At 40.1% G+C, this 24011-nt stretch overlaps 1 protein-coding gene across 1 annotated transcript in view; it reads left to right on the top strand.

Annotated features, from left to right (window-relative positions):
- The first annotated feature begins 5538 nt into the window (after positions 1 to 5538).
- The window catches only part of SCEL (sciellin), a 103148-nt gene continuing 84675 nt past the window's right edge, over positions 5539 to 24011 (top strand). The window contains exons 1-3 of the mRNA XM_063103115.1: positions 5539 to 5592; positions 21474 to 21535; positions 22244 to 22361. Coding sequence (XP_062959185.1) covers positions 21493 to 21535; positions 22244 to 22361 — 161 coding nt within the window. The 5' untranslated portion in view covers positions 5539 to 5592; positions 21474 to 21492. The remainder of the gene's footprint in view (positions 5593 to 21473; positions 21536 to 22243; positions 22362 to 24011) is intronic.

Below are 24011 nucleotides of genomic sequence, written 5' to 3'. Positions count from 1 at the left end.
TATAATGTAGTTAAGTACTATAAGAGAAGAATATACAGAGTTCTCTTAGAGCAGAGAGAAAGGGGGGAGTAGAATGGTAGGAAAATCTTCACAAAGCAGGTTATGTATTTTTGCTGGGCCTATGAGGATGAGTAAGGGGTCACCAGGTTCACAAGAGGCAAGGATATTTTAGGTCATAGGAACGGCATAAGGACAGATATTGAAGGCCTAAAATATAAGTTTATTTGGGCAATAGCAAGGATTTCAATGTGGCTAAAGCTTAGGGCTCATGGGAGGAAGTAGTGGAAGATGAGCCTGGAATAGTTGGAAGTGGCTTAAAGAGGCATTCGAGACCCGCTTTCTGCATTTCATATCTTCCCTACCCAGTATGGTATTTGAAATGTGGCTAGTGCAATTGAAGAATGGAATTTTAAATTTACTTAATTCTAATTAATTTAAATTTTAAATAGCCACATGTGGCTATTGGCCGCTGCATTGACAGCACAGTCATATATGAGTCTAAGGTGTTTGAATCTGATGGGACACAGGGGACTTATGATGGGTTTGGAGCTAGGGATTGATGTGATTGCACCTTATTTTGGAAAAATAATGTTAGGGATGGTGTGTCCTTACTGGGAAGGATCAAATGCATGCATGCCATGCCTGTAGGCCACTTCTGAGCAGTTGCAAGGCTTAGGGGAGCCGTGCAGTGCTGTTGCCTTGGTCACCGCTGATTGAGATGGGGTAGATATCTGACCAAAATTGTTCTCCTATGGCTAGCCAGAGCCCTGAGCAAGAGCTCTACCCACAGCACCCCAGTATGGGTGGTGGCTGATGGACTCAAGCGGATCTCTCCCAGGGCATTTAAACAGAGACCCACAGAGACTATGATAAATTGGTAGCATGGTAGAAAGAAGCAGGTAGAGAACCAAAGGGAGAGGAACTGAGTCATGAGCATGGGAGACTCATAGAGCTGCTCTTGGAGTCCCAGAGTTGCATATGACAACTAGTGTTGTTTTTACAAAGTAACTAGCGGGGAATACTATTTAATATCTTAGAAGGGCAGCTGAGACATATCCTGTCTTCCTGACAGCTCCATGAATCTTTATAGTAAAGCCCCATGCTGTGGAGGTTAATTCCAACAAGACTGGAATTAGCCTGAGTTCTACTAAAATAAGAAATGAGCCAGCACAGCACTGATCTGAAACATACTGATTGGTGGCATTGCTTTGTAACCATGTGCCCTAAGAGTTTCAGGATGGTCCGTACCAGCATATAAGCATTGCTTATTGATATCAATGAGACTGATGATTTGTATCTGGTGAGACCCCGGAAGGCCAGGCTGCATTGCAGGCTGTGCCTATGTGACCAGCAGGGTATGAGAAATCCCAGCTGAGACTCCATTTGGGTGTTTAATTCACATGTCAGTAATTCTTGATGTGAGAGGGAAAGTGGAACCTGAGAAGAATCTTATAGAGGGAGGACAATTGGAGCTTGCACGTGGCCTCTCTGACCCTTTACTATGAGATAGCCTTTAGCTGTGATACTTATCTTTAATGCGGTTGCTGCTTCCTATCTTTTTCCTGTAATAAACTGTAGATTTTTAAGAATCACCATTTTGGGTTCTGCTTAACTGCTACTGTTAGTGCACCCCATTAAATGAGGTTTCCAGAGCTTATCTCTGATTCTTACAACCTGAAAGAACCTAATTGACTCAGCAGGGGACAGATTTGCACTGAGAAGAGACCAGTTAGCAGGTGATTAAAGTAGCATTACCTTAAGACTTGAGGGCCTGAATTAAGTAGGTGGCAGGAGTCAAGAGGAAGAGTGATCTTAGCGAAGTAAGAGGTAGAATTGATGGTGATGGGTCAGGACAAATTGCTCAAACCAATTGGATGAGGTTTAGAGTAGGGGAGAGAGTGAGGGAGGTGACCATGATGATGGAGGTTTCAGTCTTGGGCAGCAAGTTCAGTTATGATGATTATCATTTGAGCAATCTCTATAAAGTGCAGAGTAAAAAGCTGCTGTAAAAAATAGTCTACTTAAAGGGAAAGAAAAAAAAAAACTGGCTAGCTATGTTTACACTATCATTAAATGACACTAGTTTCTGAGGCAATTCCTGGTCGTTCTCTGGTTCTGGTACTGTGATTTAATGTATATGGGCTGTGTTATATTATTTTTGATACAATGAGCAATACAAATACATAAATGCATGTATATATGCAAATATTTCCTGCTGTAAGCCATTGTATTTGTATGTCAGCTATTAATCTGGACTCAGGCCTGCTGTGAATTTAGGTCACTCTTGTAGTACAGAGTCCAGCCACAGTCTCTTGGTTAGAGTGCCCAGTCTCCTTTCCGGTACTTTGAAGAGGTGGTGGAGCATCCTATGTAGGAATGTGGGCCCTGCAGTCAGCATGCCTATATTGGAATTCTGGACATGTCTAATTTCCAGGTATGTGACCTTGGGCTTTTGTGTTATCATCTGTAATATGGACATAACAGTTCCCCCAGTGTAGGGTTTGGTGAAGATCACATGAAATAATACACATAAAGCACGTAGCAGTAATTGGCACGTACTCGTCACATGTTGCTACTCTCGTTATTGTTATTTTTGTAACTGTCATTATAATTTTCATCAATCATGCCTAAAATCTACTGGTTTCTTTGAGCAAGGGTAATTACCTGTTTGAAGCTTGAAGAAGAGTCAGAAAGCCTTGGGAACTCAGGACTGAATTCTCCTGTTTCTTCCAGATATTGTCTAGAGCACAGATTTGGGTCTTGCTTTAAAAACGCTGATATTGTCATTGTGATCTGTCCAGTTGGTAAAGAGATGGTTATCATCAATCTCACTGCGCCAAGCAGGACATGAGCCTAAAGGGTAAGTTGTTTGCCCATAGTGAATTGTAAGTCTGTACAACAAATTGACCCTGGCTCTGCGGGGGCCTGTGCTGTGTCTCCACTGGTCTGCATCACGCTGGTGACATCAAAGCGTATTAAGCAATGTTCCAGCTCTTGCAGCACTGGCCGTAATTCATTAATTCTGGCACCTATCTACTCCCAGACAAAGAGAAATTGGCTCTGTGATTGTCACTGTAATGATACCTCTTTTGTTTTAACAGGCATTTATTTCCACCATCTGGAAGGAAAATGGGGAGCCCTCTCTCTTCCAAACCCTCAAAGTCTGGGCATAATAGATGAGAAAGCTTTGAGAGGCTGATTTGTCCTCTTTGTATCATTTGCATTTTCAGATCAGTTTTGAATCTCTGGGGTGAGGAGGTGACAGTCACTTAATAGCAATTATTAAATTAAGGTATGAAAACTTTTGAGAACAATGCCCGGCACATTAAAAGTGCTCTAAAAGTGTTTGCTATTTTCTTTATTAGGTAGTAAGAGGTGCTTATGTTGGCTGGTGGTTTCATTAGATACAACACAAAGAAAAAGCAATGTGACATTATAATGTCTCATTTTATGAGACTCTGGGCCAGCAAACTTTCCCCCATCCAAGACCTAAGGTGGACATTGCTAATTAACCATGACACTCTCTGGTTGAGTCCAAACTTACCTACAAACCTCATCGTGTTCTTCCAGCCAGCCACCACCAATCAGTTGGCATTGGGACCGGAGATAAAACCATCTGCCACCCCAGCCTCTGAGCTTATGTTCTAAAGAGACCTTGAGAACTCTGACACTCACAGTGAAACAGGTGTGGTGAAGCCAAGTTATTCTAAGCATGCTCAGGGCTTCCCAGTTCAAGGCTTGAGTGAAACCAAGGCTGAGCCTATATAACCACCTCCACACCCAAACACATTCTTGCTCTGACCTCTTCGTGCTTTGAAATTCTTAATTTTAGGCAATCTTTTTGCTGAATATCTTTTCAGCATGAGGAGGTCTGCATTTTGCTCAAGTGTTTTTGAATAAGAGATTTTGTTCTAAATGAAAAAACACTAGTTTGGCTTAGGGGTTTGGGTATCCTGGTATATAAAGTAAGAGAAACCCTTAATTACAAGCAGAAATAATTCCTTGGAAGCTGAAAAGCCTTAAGTGTACCTAGGGCAGCTGTACTTTACTTCATTATAAGGTACAAACTTATTCTTCTGGTTCTATATTTTATGAAGGACAAAAACATACATTTAAACATTCTATAACACAAGTTGCAGCTTGTCCCTACAAAGCAGCTCTTAAACTGTTTCAAATCTTCATTTTGTCTAAGTTCTAATGCTGAATATAACTTCGAATTTATTTTTTGAGTTGAGCCAAGTCACGTCTTTGTTTTTCAACTTTCTCATCTGTAACATTAACATCCAATCTCAATCCAGCCAACATTTACTGGCATCACAGAAATTTAAAACATGCATATATAAAATACCTTATAAAATACCTTAAAAAGGGTTGAATAGGCAGGTATATATGTTTTACTTTGAGAGAACACTTTACTTTCTAGATTTTCAAATTCCTCAGCCCAGAATAAAGGAACATTAAGGAAGTGATCTCCCAGTTCATAATGATTGTGTCTGCATGCAATTTGCCTTTCTCTCAAATCTGGATGCTTCTACTTATTATATAGTCATTTCTGTGGGCAAAGCCCAGCTGCACTGTAGTTTTCAACAGCAGTCTTACAGGGAAAATTTAATTAATTGTTGGTGTGACTGAGGAATAAAAATGACCAAGAAATTCTAACAACCTAGTTTCTCTCAGCAATGTTCCAGATGTGCTAAGCTGCTTTAAAGCCTCCTTCACTAGTATAGAAGGTGTATTTCAGAGCCCGTAATAGGAGCTCCACTAGGATGTTTCTTCTGTGTTATTCTTTCCTCCCTGCAGAAGAAACCTTGACATTGGGGTCCACTGCTGCCCTCAGCTGTGAAAGATGTTTCAACCATTTTTTTCACATTTTTTATATATCATGAAATAATATATGGATCAGAATTCTTACATTCTAGGATGTATTTTTCCTGTGATAGTTTTACAAAACATTCCAGGTGTAGAAGCTGTTTAACAGATTCCTTTCATATTTTCTGATCCAACTATTCCTGAGTTCCTGAGGACTTTTCTTTCCTGGGAGAACTTGGTTCCTTTAAGCAGGGTACTCCCTGTGTGTGTGTCTGCACCCCTGCCTTCCAGGTACTTGGGCAGGTAAGGATTCCTTCTGCCTCTGGTATTTTGGTTTGTTTTTAAAAAGAGAATCCAAAATAGGTTGCCGCCTATTCAGGGATATAGTTGTGTGTCTTGTTAATATTATTTAAAACGGTGATAACAGGAGAAACGTGTGTGTGTGTGTGGTTTTTTTTTTTTGTTTGTTTTTTGTTTTTTTGGCATAACAGGGCCATAAATTATATGAAGAATTCACCAAACAAAGACAGTAGGTCCACGAGTGAGACTGTTCTAATTGAATTGGTATTTGTACAAGGTGACACCCTCTTTCACACCACCCACCTACTCCCTGGGTGACTCAGCTGCTGAGAGAGAAGCCTCTGAAGTGTTCATTAGTACAGTCAGGTTGAGGCTGAGACTACACGGAGAAAACTCCAGGTATCCACTCGCTGCAGCTGGATCTACCTGGCGAGTCTCTGCAGGCTGGTTCGCCAAACAGTCCTGCTTTTCTGCCCAAGAGAGGTAAGTTGAATTACATTTGCAAACATAAATACATCTGCTTTACATGCATAACATTCTCTGTTTTCCTTCCAAATGATTAAAATGAGAACTTACTGTATTATCTATGTCTTTTTTCCAGTTAAATTTTGACAGCCTCCAGTGGTCTGTTCTGCTTGTCAACAGCTCTGCTCTTCCTTGTTGCGCTTTTAGATTGTGCTGCTTTGAACTTCTTGGCAGTTTTACACATTACAGCCACCACAGAAATGAGCACCTGTTTGAGTTTCTGTGTGGGAGCTGTCACAGGGTGAATCCCGTATCGCACAAGGAGAGTACAGTCTTTAAGTCACGGGACCAGCACCCCACTGGTCTGTTTTCTCAAGTGACTATGAAAACATTTTTTAAAAAGGATCTTCCTGTCTTCATAAACGATGCATAGTGAAATAGTGAATTCTGTTGTTTTACAGATGATAAGTCATGTTTGTTTTTTCCCTACTGCTAAAAGCATTGCAAGTCGCTGAGCTGAGAGAGAGAGAGAGAGAGAGAGATAGAGAGATGCCAAACCTGTACCCCCTCTATCCTATCTTCCCCAAATAAGAAAATCACTATTTCTTATGTGAATGTACCAAGGAGTAAAGGCTGAATGGGGTTAAATGGGGGTGTGTTGTTTCCCATAGGGATCTGGGTGCATTTGGCCAACATTTCTACATTGTATTCTGCAGTCTCACCTAGGAAGTGATTCATATAGATGGGGGCAACTTTCAACCTCTATTCATATCCTAGTCCTGAAAAACCAGTTTTGGAAGTCTTTTGATAAGAATAGAAAAGTTATTTTAACCAGGCTTGCTTTTTATAATTCATAGCTAAGCTGACACTTCTGGCTTGTGATTTTCTCACCATTTCATGTATGATACAGAGTGGTGGGAATCAAACGCGGGGGCCCCTCGCAGTGTGCAACTAGCAGCTCTGTGTCCTGCAGAGGGATATTCCTCCCAGCCCACCTGGCTCTGTTATTAGCACTAGAGTTTCCCAAAAAGAGAAAGAAGAAAGATACAACAATCACGGTAATTCCTTGAACTTTAAAAAGGAGAAAACAGACCTGAGGCTACCAGAGGTGGGAAAGGGGTGGGGATGGGGAGGCTAGAGAGAAATTGGTAAAGGGCCACAAAAAGTGTTTACATTGTGTAGTGATAAAACAATACAGTATAAAACTTTTTAAAAAAATCTTTATTTATGGGCACTGAATTAAAAAAAAAAAAATACTAGCATTTTTTTTGCTTCCTACTGCTGACCAGGTCACCTGCAGTCTCAGAGGGGTTTAGATATATCAGTGCTCAATTCTCAGAGGTTTACTGAAAAATTCTATAACTTGGCTCTCAAACATTTACAGTAATCAAAAAGCTAAAGTATAGCATTGTGGATTATAATTTTATTTTTCATAAAATGTGATCAAATTTAAAATTGGCTTTAACTTCCACAGTTTACAATGCAGATATGATTTTTCCCATATTTGCTATCCTCCAGTTTTAAAACATTGAAAAAATCAATTTGAGAAAACTGTGATATGGCATCAGTAAAAACTTTAGTGAAATATTTGGACGATTCTAAGTGTCAGAATGTACAGAGAATGTAGACAAACAGGCTAGAATTTATACTGCAATTTTAGTATCATGTAAATCTTCAATTTAATTGACATAATTTTTTAATTAGAATGAAGTATAGGCTCATCTAGTCTAACTCCTTAATTTTCTAGATGAGGAAAACAGCATAAATGTCAAGCAACTTGACAGGATCAGAGTAACAGAACCAGAATGAGAAGCCAGATGGCCTATCTTTTGTCTTACTGAATTTTCTTGATGATTTTTCAAATTTCTTTTATGTGAAATATGTAGTAGCAATCAATGAGCGACAGTCCATCTTTACAAAAGGACTACAAATGATACGGAAATGAGGATTTCCTTACCCAGCAATATGTGAAAATGCTATTACAGTGTGCATGCTATGACTGTGACATAGTGGGGTACATTTCCAACTTGTGGCTTGTGGAGTCAGTCCTGCTGTAATGTGTTATTATATATATATAATGTTATAGCATGGGGTTTTAATCTCAGGAGCCAGTAGCCCCTCAGTAGGGAGGTGATCAGGTATGTGTGCGTAGATCATGGTATATACAATCAGGAACAGCCTTACCTCAACTACCATTCTGTAGGTATTGCTTATCTGGTTGCCTTCTCTAACTGCTGTAATTTTGACTGAAACACCTGAGAAATTAATATTCATGTGGACTTTGTAAACAGAACAAAGAGGATATATTTTGAACGACCAAGCCCATGCTGTAGAATGAACTGTATATAATTCACTAAGCAGTCATCTTAAGCAAACATTATTTAACTGACAGCATCCTGTACAATCTGGGCATTAACTCCAAGTATTCTTTAAGAGCGAGGTGATAAAATCCTTGGCCCAGCAGTCCAAGGGAAATCTTGTTGGTCCCTCACAGCTTCTCTTATGTCTCTCTCCTGCTGCCAGGTCATATGCTGATCTTTTTCCATTTTCTCTTGCTGAGAACTTTGAAATTAGGGTTTTATGTGTTAATTGCTGTGTACTTGCTGCAGTTGCTTGAAGTTCACTTTTTAACCAAAAGTCTTTATCAACTATATTCCTTAAGTGTTTCCACCTTACCATTGCACAAATCCACGTGCTTTTAGGATTTGGGGGAGGCTCTTCTTCAGATGAGTGAATGTCTTCCTTTGCTGATTGACAGTTACATTTATTAGGTTTGCATTTTATGTTAGTTGTTGCTGAACTTTTTAAGCGTATAAATCATCCTTTTATTGTAATTATTAATTGGAAGAGTGAATTTTATAGTTGTCTATTAAATGACACCTAGCTTACTTCTAGATACAAGAATCAATAGTCCTGAATACTCATCATAATTGTATACTTGAGAGCTCTAAGAATCTAAATAATTTAGTCTTTGTCTCTAGACCCAAGTTTCCCTGGCTCTAAAATGTTATTAAGTCTCATTTATATGGAAACTCCTGGGGGAAGACAGTGAACTATAGACCATACTTTTCAAACTGGGATACGCACACCACAGGAGACTATGGCAGTATTCTAGAAAATGAACAAAAATTACAGGATAAGCATGACATCTCTGCATGAAGAACTAATTTTAGTTAAAAGGTTTTGGAGAAAACTATTCCTATAACCCTGCCCTCTTCCCACTCCTTCCTAGGGTTCTCTCTTTTGTCATTAGGGATGCTGTGTTTAAAAGTTTAAAAGGTATTTACATACAAAAAAGTACAGGGAGCCAGAACCCAGATAAACGTGAATTTGAATCATGACCCTATTTGGGTTGAGGGAGACTTGTACGAGTATGCCTGTCCCACAGCACCAGAAGATAAAAAGAAAAATCAGGATTCTTGCTGAATAATTAATAGATACATAAAATTATATAATTATATTATGTGCATATTTTCTTATATACTTATATGACATAATATGGCATATATAAGTGGACTCCAGAATTCATGAAAACGTTCATATTATCTTTCCATTTTATTTTTCCACAAACTTTTTGGGATACCCTCGTATATTGTATGACTCTTTCACAATAATGCAAAAAATGCAAAACATCTAGAAAAAAGTCTCCACAAGAAAAATGTGGGATCCAGATGAAAAAAAATAACACAATTTTATGGTGAGATATAAAGGTAAAAGCTTCTTTGAGTACTGTTCCTGGATAGATAGATCGAACATCATGTGTCAGCTCTTCTGCAACACTTTTATAGATGAATAGAAGTCTCTCCTGAAAGAGGCTGAGAAGTTGGGGGAGGCTCAGAAAGAAGAACGTTTCAGGCACAGGGCATAGAGTAAACAGTACTTTTTTATCAAAAGTGATAAAAAAAGATGAGCCCCAAGGAACTGGAAGGATTCACTAGTGCTGAAGCTAGAGTTTGAGAGAGGAGTGGGAAGGAATGAGGCTGGAGGGTATGCTTACCTGTAAGCCTTGGTAGCAATTTGATTTTATCCTGATGGAAATAGAGCACCACTGAAGAGCTGTAAGCAAGGTGGAGATGGCACCAGTGAGGAGAATGAATTAGAAGAGAGTAAGTTTAAAGATTGAGAATGCAGCTAGAAGGCTGTTGCAGTAGTCGGGAGATTAAGGTAGTCTGAATTGGTATCGTGGAAACAGGAAGATATACAACTAAGAGGTATTTAGAAGGAGAGATAGAGGACTCGGTCACTGCTTGGATTTGAGGTCAGAAAGAAGCTTCATGGATGGTCTACAGAGATTTTTTGTTTTGTTTTGTTTTGTTTTTTGGCTTTTTCGTGACCGGCACTCAGCCAAGTGAGTGCACTGGCCAGTGAGTGCACTCACCAACCCGTGGCGGGAGCGTCGCTGCGCTCCCAGCACCGCACTCTCCCAAGTGCGCCACGGGCTCGACCCGGTCTACAGAGATTTTTAAAGAGTGGAAGAAACTATAAGGGGCAAGATAGAGAATGCGAAATTGAAATCTGCGGATCCAAAAAACTGGAATTAGAAGCTAAATAAAAAACTGTAAAAGTAAAGATGAATGTTTTTGATATATCAAGAAAATAAGAAATAAATAAGAAATCCATAATACTCAATGGATAATTTTCAAAAATAAGAAATAAAATAATGAATAAAGTGATGAAAATATGTAATTAAATCAAAATGATTCCACTTTCATCTATTAAATTATTAAAGAGATTAATAAACAATAATTCTAAATTCTGGCAAGTGTATGGACACTCATATGCTGCTGGGGGATTATAAATTGATGTAAGTTTTATGGAAAGAAATTTGATAGTAGGGATTAAGAGTATTTTAGAGGTGAAACCCCTTTGTCAGTAACTTCATTTCTAGGGATCTACCCAAAGAAGATAATCAGAGAAATGGTCAAAGATTTTCATCAGAAACAACAAGGGAATTATGTTACATTGATAAATAAGATGAAATATGTTGTAGCCAAAAAATAAATATTTAAATATTTTTAAATGGCATTGGAATATATATATATATCATTAGAATCTAACAGGCAAAAGAAAAAAAAAAAAGAAAAAGAAAAAAAAGAAAGAAACCCAGAAAAAGATAACGATGATTGATGAAAGGCGTTTAATTTTTCTCCTCTTTATGCTTTCTTGTATTTACCACATTTTCTGTAATGAGCATGTATTACTAACATAACCTGAAAGATTATACTGTGCAAAGTTGACCACATGACAATAATGATAAAGACAGGGAATGACCACATGACAAACCTTTTTTGAATATAAAATACAGTAAAGTATTTAAGGTAACTAATAGTGTTTTGGCTCATAGTGCATGGTTAAAATTTGTGTTTTAATTCATTTAACAAATATTTTCAGCTAGAACTGGAAATAACTCTTGATGGGGCTTAGGTGATGGATAATTTTTATTGGATGGCATTTTTATTCATAAGTATTAGACTAGCATCTCCTGTAAAATGAAATAGAAAATGGTCCCAGAGAGGAGGACACTATTTATGCTGACCCTTGACGTTATCATTCTCCAGAAAACTTGAGTGGTGGAAACAAGAGCAAGTGAGGCTCATGTATTAAAAATAAGAATCAACAGCAGGAAAAGTTTATGGTGGGGGGTTGTCAGACTCCGAAAGCTGGCAGCATGCAGACATCTGCGTAGCTAAGGATTTCATTTGTGCTGCATTCTGGACTCTGTTTGCCATCAGTAAGCGTGTTGCCCAGCACTAAGCTTAGACTATGAGGCCAGGTGACTAAGGAAATTGCCAATTCCCACCATCACAGGGGGATAAAGGACTCTTTAAAATGCCTGATAATTTTTGGATTTCCTGCTACACTGTGTATTCAGGCTAAACACAGTCGTTTGTGTCTGGTAGATTCATTTAAAAACTCATTTAAGTGGACTTGTGAACATTCACCCTTCATGAAGCTCTGTTTTCTCTTTACATAATATTTCATATTCTTATAGGTGACAATTAATTGTGTGACGGTTTGTTTTATTTATCCTCCAGAAGATAATGCTTCTGTGTGTTGGTTTGTAATTATCAGTCCCCTCTTACTCTTCTGTGGAAATGGTTTTATAGCATTTGTCCTTTTCCAGTTCCTAGGGATTTTTCCTATTTCAGTGATTTCCTGGGAAAACCAGTACTAGTGGGTTTCGCACTGTTATGGGGCCATGAAACCCTCAGGACTTTTATGAAAAAGATGAGTACCACGGGGCCATTTTTCATCTTGTGCCATTTTCTAGACACTTCTGCTGTATTTCTTTCCTTCTTTAGCTCTTTAGTATTTTCCATTACCATAGCGATTTACCCTAGGCAACTATTCACATTTGGTATTTCCAAATAAATAGAGTAATTTCTGTGAGTATGTCAGAAACTTGATTAGTTGTTTGGAAAATCTTAGAGCAGTTAAAATGCCGAATTGTCACTCTGTGCCGATCTTCTGATACTTTGGTAAAAGGATCAAACAAATCAGCACCAATTTCTCAGTCTTGGTTGAGCTCCATCCTGGATCTCTACTGCAAACAGTGTTACTCTTTTCACCATTTCTTTTAGCCCAGTAACTTTCCACCTGTTGGCCCCTTTTTGTTTCCCAGGCTTCTTGTGATGGGTACTTTTGTGTCTGGCTGATTTGGATTTGAATCCCAACTGTGCAGTTCACTACTCATCCTGAGACTCTTGTCCAGAAAAAAAATCTAGTTTTACCCACTGCCCACATTTTCAACTTCTGTCCTAGCCTGCTGCAAAAAGACTCTGACTTCATTAAAATCAAAATGTTGTACTTTTCTTTAGAATAAGGATAGTAATAGTAACAACCTAAAAGCATCGTGTGGTGCTTAAATGAGATAATGCATATAAAATCTAAGCTCAATATAGCTATAATTATTATATGACCCAGAATGTCAGCAGTTAGAATTGAATTCTTTTTTTTTTCTCTCTTTTCTTCCCTCACCTCCATTTTGTTAATCTACTTTCTGCTCCACAGTTTCTCCTTTTCTGCCTTACTTTTCCTCTTTTCTCTATGTGCCCCTCCCCCCACCACTTTCAGCTTCTCTGCTCACACAACCTTTCTTAAGAGAAAGTTAGCAGGGAGTGGTAAAGGTGTAATAAGGTAAGCCAAGAGGCATTTTGTCCTTGGGTGGGCGGGAAGACTGAAGTCTAAAAAGTCTTTATGCTGAGAGGACCCAAACGATGAAGAAGATCGTAGCTGAGCTGGAAGGTGGCCCAGGAATTCTTGAAATTGGGACAGGAGGAGTTGGGGCTAGGATTGGGTTAGGGGAGCAGTGGATTACCTAATGAACCCAAATGCTCCAGAGGAAGTGCTATTATTAAAAATAGAAAATAACAAAGGAAATTGAAAGACCACAGGGAGTTGAGAAGCTGAAAAGAAGACAAATTGAAGAATGGGGATGCTGATAGTTTCAAAAAGAAGTATCATCTGAAAAGAACTAAGCAAGTTGACTGATTTTGTAATTGAAGAGTCATTTCATCTAGAGCCTAAAGACACATGTCTTTGGGCAGGGGGCTATGGGAAAGGAACGAAAACCAGCTCTTTCTGGTGTTTGCCACAAAGGAGAAATGAAAATGGGTCACTAATTGAAAAGTGTTTTTTTTCCACTCTGTCTTTATAAACTTTGACATCATGATTTTACATCAGAGTTTTCAACCTATGCAGGCAATGCTTTAAAGCTTAAGGTTTTGCAGTTCCCAGCGTAATAGAGAAAGCTTCCACCCACCTCTTCTTACAGTACTCCACATTTCAAATGCAGTTGCTGGCATTTCTCATTGTCAGGCATATGTTCTGGCAACAGCCTTTTGAGGAGCCAAGATTCAAGTTTCATCTTTCTCATGAGAAGTTAAAAACTTAATTGGAATGAAACTGAAGGATGACACTTACAAATAAGTCCAGTTAGCTGAACTGAGGTTACTAAAGTGTCGTTATTTGGGTATTGAGTAGATTTGAAACTCAGAATAACCTCAGCCCCTGAAATGAGTACATAATTCTTTTCAAGAATTACAGAAAAATAAGATTTTACTGCATTTATTTTTTAATACTACCCATTTGAGAGGCTTGTAATCTATAATCCACTCCACAAAAGGGTGTTTTTAACAAGAGTATTATTCCCAGAGATGTGTGTTGTTGATTCATTTTTAATAACAGTACAAGAAATATCCATATATAAAAAATACTGCTTTATATCCTGGGCAGGAAAAAAAGAGTTTCATTGCAGTTAAATGTCTTTAGAAGTAGAGGTTGATGAGACCGGGACTTGAACCATAGAAGCTTTAGAATGGAGCTTCAGAAATGGCTCTGGGGCCACCAAATGGGCTGACGTGAGGGGTTGGTTAGGGTACCAAGGCCAATGGATTTTAAGAAAAAAAAGGAGCAAGCGGGGCTGAAGGAGGTTGTGCCGGAGATGTAGGACAGACACCAGAAGAGAAAAAGAGACAGTCTAAAGAGCAGACGTTGTCCACCGAGAGCCATCTGACAGGTGCCACCACTGTGTTGGCAATATATAAATTTGGTAAGAAAAATGTAATTTCCTCAATATTAGTCCTTTCCACTACAGAATAAAAAACGCAGCATCCTTATTAAACTACCACCACCTGAAAATAGTATCTATTATATTTTTCTTTCTCATTTAGCTTGCGTCAGAGGACAGCATGGGGCTGGGAACATATATGAAACATTATCATGCTGTCTAGCCGGGAGGTAGATCCAGGGGAGGAGTACAGTCAGCTACAGCGGTCGGGCCACTCCTGGCTTTGGTGTGGTCACAGGAGGGGTGAGTCTCCAGGCTGAGCTGCCAGGGGATGTGGGAGCAGCCTTTGATTACTGCTGCTTCTCCCAGTTACTCTCCCATTACCCTCCGCCTTTTGGGACTCCAGGGCATTCCTGTGAATGTCTGGTATTGGCTATGTCACATGGCACTTAGAGTTCCATACAGTATTACTGAAAAGAGTCCTGGCTGCAGTCATACAGGCCTAATTACAGTTCCCAGTTCAACCACTTACTGTGTGATTTAGGCAGGTGATTTAACCTCTGTGAATTTTGGGCTCCTATAATTAGAGATAATAGTACTCATCTAGGATTAAATAAGATAACACACATAAAGCACATGGCACGTGCATCACACATGATAGGGGCTCAACAAGTGACTCTGTGCCAGGAACACTGAACAACACATAGACATATTGTGAGGTACCATGTTTTACTGATAAAAGAATCACAAATATCTTTTGTAGATCCCCATTGGCTTTTAGACCTTCCATTTGCTCCATGATGGATTAGTAACATGTAGGAAAATTAGGCTTGAGTAATAAAAAAATGGAAATGCAATCTCTTAAAGTAGGAGGTTTATTCTTCTCTTGGAAGAAGAAGGCTGCTCTATGACATGGGCTCCTAACTTCCTGCTCTGCCATTCTTAGTGTGTGCATTTGGTCCTTACAGTTGCCATGATCCATATAAATGTGTCCACCTCTAGTATCAAGGGAGGCTGAAAAATGTGATTTTAGCTACCAGTAAGGAAGAAAGGGGGGAATAGATATCAGGCAACCATAGTATGCCATGAGCCCTTATTTGGAAACTTCCAGATCACCTGTGACTGGGCCTTTTCTCCTTGTCCTCTTCCATTTGAACAGAGTTCCTTTGATGCCTCCCTCCCCCCAAAAGTTCAAGACAAACCTTAAAATTAAAAAAAAAAAATGTGTGGGCCGGCCCCGTGGCTCACCTGGGAGAGTGCGGTGCTGGGAGCACTGAGGCCACGGGTTCGTATCCTATACAGGGATGGCCGGTGCACTCACTGGCTGAGTGTGGTGCAGACCACATCGTGCCGAGGGTTGCGATCCTCTTACCAGTCAAAAAAAAAAAAAAAGAAAAAAACATGTTTATAATGAGAATATCACTTTAGGGAATTTACTCCAAGGCAATAATTTTCCTAGTGGATTCAGGCAATGTGCATACTGTGGACAACTAAAGTAGATTTTTAAAAACTTTGTTTTAAAATAAAATCTTTTTTCTTTTTTGTGACCGGTAAGGGGATTGCAACCCTTGGCTTGGCTTGGTGTCGCCCGCACCGCGCTCGGCCATCCCTACATAGGATCCGAACCCGCGGCGGGAACACCGCTGCGCGCCCAAGAGCCGCACTCTCCCGAGTGCGCCACGGGGCAAGCCCTTAAAATAATTTCAAACATAGAGAAATACTGAAAGAACAATGTTTTCTCAGCTCAAAAAAAATGCGTGTAACATTTGTAATTTATAAGAGGGAGGCATGACATCCTGGGATATATATTTATATTCTAAATATAAATATATTTACCCTAGAATCTAGAGTGGTGGTTACTAACCTTTTTGAGCATCAAAATTCCTTCTCAGGTTAAAAAAATTCAAGACGTCCCACATGTGACACTAATTACATCTTCAGTAATTTGTTGGTTGACAATAGGTGTGATGGATTTAGTAATTTGTGTTCCACTAACAAAAATGCTGAGATGCTGAGTGCAGACCCTTTGCAATGTCAGTGCAGCTGCCTTCTCTCCCCCATCCCTTCCATCCTCTGCCCATTTAGAGATTTGCAACCAGAGTTTGAAAACCATGTGGGCATGGATGAGATCTTGGCAGGCTCCCTGCAGAGAGAGGTGTAAAGAAAAACACGTGTCTCCTCTTCATCTTACATTCAGGGCTAGCTCCAATTGACCCAACATTCTGGTATAGGGTCTGATATTTTCATGCCTTTGGTAGCTAGGTATTCTCCAGAAGGCCTGGTTAAACAGGAACAAGCTCATGGCCCTTAATCTCTTTCTCTTTGCTACCCTTGGGTATCCTATACACACCCCCACTGTCTCCACCCTAGGACCTATGGGATACTCTCTAGGAATAGTTTCAGATAAACTCACTTGCTTTCTCTGGGACACTCCAGTTTTTATCTTGTTGCATCTTTCATGGAGTGTAGCTCTCTGGTCAAAAACCCATGTGGATGCTGTTTTTTTAGAACTTCCTTAGTATCTTACCCATATGTGATACCAATCCCTCAGTCCTGCTCCCAACCTGGGCTTCTCCTGCCTCTTTAGGCTCTGCTTAGATGATTTTATACTAATTTATGATTTGCAAAGTATTATCTCATTTAGTTTCCACAACAATCTTTTAAGATTGACATAACCCCCCACTTTGCAGAGGCAGAAGTGAGACTTGGTTTAAGTAACTAGTGAGTGGCAAAGCTGGGACTTATCAAACAGAGGCTTTCTAGCAAAGCTAGGACTCAACTGGAGGCTTTCCAGCTGGAGGCTCATCATTTTTTCCTCTATGTCACCACTGACATGTTCACATGTTACCTGCTCAGTCATATTTTACTTCAGATTGCCTAGTAGACAGAAAGACCCTGAGGTCTACCCTAAAGAATGATCCATGGCTCACCCAGGATACTGGTTTGACATTTAGCAGTTGCTATAGATGTGTACCCAGGAAGAGTCAAATGTTTGCAGTGGTTGGAGGTACACAAGTCCTCATGGGCTTGAGATAATCTTGTGAAATGTAATTTGCTTCCATTTTATTCTGGCAAAGCCATGTGGGCCATGTAAGATTGCCTTTGCTGTTGCTGCAGCTCAGAAATGGGCCTTGCTGCTGCTGGTTTTTGTTTTTGTTTTATCAGTTAAGATATAATTTACATTCCATAAAATTCACCCTTCTGAAGCATAAAATTCAATTAAAAAAAAATGTATTCACAAGGTTGTGCAACCTTTACCACTATCTAATTCCAGAACATATTTTTAACCCCAAAATGAAACCTCATTCCCATTAGCAGTCACTCTTCATTCTCCCCTCACCTAACCCCTGCAAACACTAATGTACTTTCTTTTCTATGGATTTAACTATTCTGTACATTTCATAAAATAGAATCATACAATATGTCATCTTTTATGTCTGGCTTTCTTTCATGTAGCCTAATGTTTCAAGCCATATCCATGTTGTAGCATGAAACAGTACTTCATTCCTTTTTTACTGCTGAGTAATATTCCACTGTATGGATGTACCACATTATATATCCATTCGTCCACTGATGGGCATTTGGGTTGTTTTCACTTTTGGGCTATTATATGCTGCTGTGACCATTTGTGTACAAGATTATGCGTGGACATATGTTTTATAACTAAGGAAATATTAGGCCATACAGAGAGATTGCTGCTCTGTGAGGGTCTGTCTGCTGCAATGATTCCTTGAGATCCTGTCCTGATTCTCCTGGTGCCATGCACTGGGGGCAGGACTCATGGGATTTTCAATGACTGAGATGTCAAGGGGAGGCAGGCCACTGCTGTCTACATCCTTCTCTCACTCTGACCCAGGGAGCCAGTCTAGTCTGCAGTGACTCATGAGTACCATCATTGCTGGTTGCAGAGGAAGGAGGTGGCTTTGGTTTAGAAGTCTGGCTCTGCCTCTTACTGCCATGGACATGTTACATCCTCTCCCTGAGCCTCAGCTGTCTTATCTGGGAATTGGAGGTAACAATAGCCCCTCACAAAGTTTATGTGAGAATGAGAGACAGTGCCTGTGAGGTACCTTGTTTGGAGCAGGGGCTGAAATCATGGACAGTTATGCTATTAGCAGTTGCCCTGTGCAATAGGAAAATTGAGGACACAAAGGGCACTGGCCAGGGACAGGGTGGCACAAAGCTCTTTGAATGACTTAGTTATTTTAGAAATGTTTAAATCACTTTTTCTTTAAGGACTGTGTTAGTTTGCTAGGGCTGCTGTAACAAAATACCATAGACTAGGTGACCTAAACAACAGAAACTTAATGTCTTACAGTTCTGAGGCTGGAAGTCCAAGATCAAGGTGTGGGCAGGTTTGGTTTAACTTGAGATCTCTTTCTTTGGCTTGCAAATGGCCAACTTTTGCTGGGTCCTCACATAGTCTTTTCTTCGGTGTCTCTTTGTGTTTCCAAATTTTCTCCTATATGGCCTAGTCAGATTGGATTAGTGCTCACTCTAAGGGGTTCATTTTAACTTAATTACCTCTTTAAAAGGCCCTGTCTCCAAATATAGTCATAATCTGAGATGCAGGGGTTTAGACTTCAACATATGAATTTTAGGGAAACATGATTCAGCCAATAACAAACACCTACTCCATCCCAGACATTGGGAATGGAAGGGAAAGACTTAGGCCTTGCCCACTGGAAACACAGTCTCTTAGAAGAGACAGACAAATACATAACAGTAAATGCCTTTTCTCCATTTACTCTGCCTCTTTTCTTACAACTGAATTTGCAGTCTCTGCAGATATATCATCAAATACACATTAGGCATTTTGACAACCTCAGAATCCCAGTTCAATCAATCAGCTGAGAACTTTCCAGATCTTCATCAGCTAAGGGAAAAAAATGTATTAGAGCCCATTTAGAAACAAGAAGTATGTTAGCCAAGAATCCTGAGATGCACCATCAGACAGAGGCAAAATTAACAAGCAGTTGAGATTTAAGTTTATCTTTAGATGCCTCGTTAACTTCCCTTCCTGCCAAAGTTTTTGCATCTTCCAAACACAGCCAGCAAGGGGCTGCCCCACATTCCCTGCATGCCCAGATGTCCAAGTTCAAGTCTGTTCCATCCCCTCCCCACACCCAACCACATCTCTCCTGTGTCTTTGGTCTTTACTTTCCAAGATGATAGAGTAGAGGCATGAAGTTAAGAAGTATTGAGCGCCTACTGTGTGCCAAGCAATAATTAGACTCTTTACATATGTTATCTCATTTGATCCTCACAGTAGCCCTATTTCACCTCATTTTGTAGAAGAGAGATGAGGTAAAAAACATATCCAAGGTGAGGGTCAATAAGTAGCTTCATTTAAACGCAGGTCTTTCCAACTCCACTAAGACCTTCCAACTTTCAGTTATTAGCAGCTGCTGGGCTCTGTGAAAGTAATGGCCATGATTAATACACTGGTTGTTAGTCACAGATTAGGTTCCCTAGAAGCAGTGCCTGAGCAGAATTTGGGTGCCTGTGACTTATTGAAGGTGTGCTCTCAGGAGACGGGAGGAAGGGAAGGGGAGGCAGGGGACAGAGCTGAGAAAGGATGTGCTCTCTGCTGGGTGAGCCTCAGCTGGATCCCACAGTGAGCTCTGAAGCACAGATCGCCCCCTGCAGAATTGGTTCTACCTTGAGGCAAGGGACTGACTTTTTTCATCCGAGCTCAGGCAGTCACCAGCTGCAGGTTATAATGGGTGGGGAACCAGGCAGCCCCACTAGCTAAGGGCAATTCCCCAGAGAAGGTGCATCCATGAGCCTGTAGCCACCAAGCCCCAGTCTGGTAAAGGGGACCTGGTCTGGGCACCAACAGCCTCCACTTCTGACCTTCTGTAGCACGATTGACATTCTAAAAGGAGAACCCAGGGAAAAAAATATCTTGACCCAAAGGAATGCATCTTTACCATTTCAGGACCTATGGCAAGTTGTTGCAGGAGATATTTTTGCATTAGAGGATGGAAGGTGGGGGTCTTTAGAACCCCTGAGTTATACTTATAGATAGCTGTCTGATAATACTGTCTTAAATCCAAAAGCATTTATAGGCTAAAAAAATTCTTTCTGTTTTCATTATTTATGTTGTGATCATTGCAACAACCTTATGAAGTAGATGGCAGGTTTTATTAGCCCTGTTATACAGGGAGGTTAAGTGGTTCAATTATAGAACTTGAATGTGATAAAGCTGGACCTGGAACTTGCTTCCAAATTGATATTGAATGCCCTTCCAATGTTCCATACACTTTCTGATTGGATGGACACTGCAAAGGACATAATACCCCATCTAGGGTGACCAGCCACCCCAGTTTTCCCAGGACTTTCTGGTTTTAAAACTGAAAGTCTCACTTTCAGGAGATCCCAGGGCTGACTTATCCATCAGGCAGAGTAGACACCATGCCTAAGGCCCACGATAGCTTTAAGACCCACAGAAGTGTTCTAATTTTAATTCATTTTAACAGCAGAAGAAAAATATGAATATAATACTAATAATAGTGAGCCTGTAATAATGAAACCAGCCTGGATTATATTCATACTCACACAATCATAAAATATAATTTTTAATTTCAGGGTGTGTGTGTGTGTGTGTGTGAGAGAGAGAGAGAGAGAGATTGAGAGAGAGAGAGAGAGAGAGAAAGAGAGAGAGAGAGAGAAGGGGCCATAAAGGCAAAGTGTCTAGGAACCACAAAGTCATAATTCATCTCTGGGGAACTGGATCAGTTCTGGAAAAACTGGTATTGTGGGTCATCTTAATCCCCTTACACCTTAACTATAGTGGCTGGTTGTGGGTAAGGAACTTTGAGCTTTCCCATGCGGTGGTTGCCTAAAATCGCCAGTGTATCCCCAGATCTGTGATTTCCCTGCATCTGGCTGCCTCCTATCTCACTGCACATCAGTGGCCTGGGTTTACTGCAGCTTCCGCAGAGGAGCTGATGAGGCTTCTTCAAGCATTCTTCACATTGTGCTGAGAGTTCCAGCATAATGTCTCTCTCTTCCCATTGACAACGACCAGACACTTGTCCAAGTCGTCTGTTGTGCCAGCTCCTGGCTCAGTGCCAGGCACACTGGAGCCACTCAGTGCATATTTACAGATTGAAGAAATGAATTAACTGATAGCCTGATTCAACCAATTGCTTGTTCTATAAAATTGGGGGCGCTAAACATCCTGGGCCTGATTTTCTCCACCTGTGAAATAAATATGTTGAAATAGAGACTCTCAGGTTCTTAAGGAGCACTTCATGTCATGTATGTATTTGCTATAACAGATTATGTGACTTTGTCAATGTCATTGAAAAATGTGTCTCAGCCATGAAAACACAGGTTTTTAGACTCATTGTTGTGTTCTTCCCCATTCCCATTTTTCTCTTAGGTCCTTGCTGGAAGGCAGCATGTCCAATTTTACCTTGAGGAAAACATCACCCACGGGAAATGGTAATGGAGATGATGTTTCCCTTAGAAAACTTACAGAAAAACAACTCACAGATCCTAAGTCTTTAATATAGATATCGAATGCTTAGAAACAATTTAATTAGCATTTGCTAAAGTGAGGCTTAGGAAAAAGTAAGAATGCTATAGCCTTTACTCATTGAATTGTAATTCAAAGATAAAAAAAAAAAATCAGCAAAAATGTCTTTTGTTGAGTCTGACCTTTTACGCTTCTGGCTCCCACGAGATCAAAGAATTAAGTTACTTATAATGAAATGCACCAGGATTTATTGACTGTTATTTTTTACTGTTACTAGTTTTACTATTACTATTATTATTTACTAGATCCTGTAAAAACAGTCCTGTGTGTACTTCTGGGGCATATTTCTCGTTGAGTAAAGAGTCCAGCCCACTAAACCCTGGCCTGGTTTATCCCAGGCCTGTGGTTCTACTTTCTTAGGAGCTGGCTGGGGCCTCGTGAGCTGCACTGGCAGTTTCAGTTGGCACCTGAGCAGTTTTACATGTTATCTTTGATGATGGGTGTGGGATTTGTTCTTTCATGCTGGCGCATCCTACTTTAAAACAGTACTGGATCTGCCAGCCTAGAAGGTCGATGCTGGCCAAACAGATGTGCCTCTCATGATTTTCAGGTTAATAATCCCACACTCAAGTTTCAGTATCACCTCTCCCAACTTTTCATTTTTCTGTTGATAGATATGAAGAGCACCACTCGGGGGACCACACTGAGACAACAGGGTTTTCATGATGAGAACAAAAGAAGGATTTTCTTACAGGATAACAGCTGGATAAAGAAACGTCCTGAAGAAGAAAAGTAAGGGGATGTGGATAGTGGGGGGTGGGTGGATGGAGCACAGAGAGGCATTGCCTGTTTGGGAAGCCAATGGGCATCTGGAAAGCAAATGCTTTCCTTCTAGAACACTTTGTTGTGTGGTCTAATTTTGGGTAAGTTTCAGTAAATATAAACTGGTTATATCCGATTTTCAAGAACATCTCTACCATTTTTAATATCCACATCCTCAAGAGAATGTGGGTCATTACTGAGAGAGAGCATGGCTGTCACCTAGAATAGACATCTGTGCTTACTGGGTAAACTGAAAAGAAAACATGACTTTCCAGTTTCCAAAAAAGTAGCAGTTAATCCCTGATAGGGAGATTCCTGATTGTGTTGATGATGTCAGCTGAAAGAAACACATGACAGAATGATTTCAAATTTACAAATTTAATAACAATCTACATAAAATTTTATATGTACAAGTGAAATCAATAAATTCCCAACTCATCGTAGTCCCATCTGGCCATCTACCTCTATTGAAAGGGTGGAAAATGTGATATTACTTTTTAGGGGAAAGCACTTACCACCAACAGAGTTTTGTCTGCCTTGAGCATTGCTTTTACTAGCTATATGTTTAAAGATCCAATAAGTATGATCATAGGCATATAGTCTCATTGCCAACAGGGATTTACAATAGTTTTTTCTAGCCCAAATATATATTTGTTATAAATTATGTATACATTATGTATATGGGTGAATACATTTTTTGATTTCCTTATATGTCAAAATTGATGCTAGATGCTTTACATACAAAGCATCACTAAATTTTACAACAAACACAGAGGAGGAATCTGAGGCTCAGAGGAGTTAAGTAACTTGTCAGCGGCACACAGCTAGAAATGGTGGAGCTGAGATTTTATCATGACCCATTGTCTTTCCATCATACCAGTGTTTCGCAGCCAGGGATAGTTTTACTCCCAGGGAACATCTGGCAATGTTGGGAGACATATTTTGATTCAAAATTGGGGAGTGCTCCTGGCATTTAGTAGGTAGAGGCCAGGAAACTGCTAAACATTCTATGATGCACAGAATAGCCCCCACAACAAAAAATTATTAAACCAGAAATGTCAGTAGCCTTAAAGTTGAGAAACCTTGCATTACAGGGTACTGACTCTTAACTGTCTACAAATGGTTCACATACAATGGTTTGAGGGGTATATGTCCATTAATTTCTGTTACTGAATCTTATTATTCTAAGGAAATACAGGGGTGTTCAGAGATTTGCACTAACTTTTGGAATTAGCACTATTGGACAACAACCATTTCCTTCTCTGAAACAGGACTTATTACTTCTGTCAGAGGCTAGTGTGGCATTTCTAGTTTTCTGTAGTGGTAGTATGATGTCAAATGTAGAGCACACATTTTGGACTGCAAATATTTACACAGATGGCTGAAGACAGAGATGTCTAAGACAAATCCCAGTTGGTAGGAATGATGGTTTTGTGCCAGGCATGCCTCCTTAGAAAGTCCCTGGGAAGCCAGCTTTGATGGCATGGCAGCTGCTGGGTGAGGGGAAGCTGGCTCTGTCACTTCCACAGACACTGGACTGGTTCAGGGCTGTGTTCATTCTTCTTCAGGTAAGAATACACCTGGTACCTGCTACTCTCTCACAAGTTTCAGGAAGGGATA

The sequence above is a fragment of the Cynocephalus volans genome, chromosome 7 (assembly GCF_027409185.1).
Source record: "Cynocephalus volans isolate mCynVol1 chromosome 7, mCynVol1.pri, whole genome shotgun sequence".
Lineage (NCBI taxonomy): Eukaryota > Metazoa > Chordata > Mammalia > Dermoptera > Cynocephalidae > Cynocephalus > Cynocephalus volans.
This window is presented reverse-complemented; position numbering and strand designations above follow the sequence as displayed.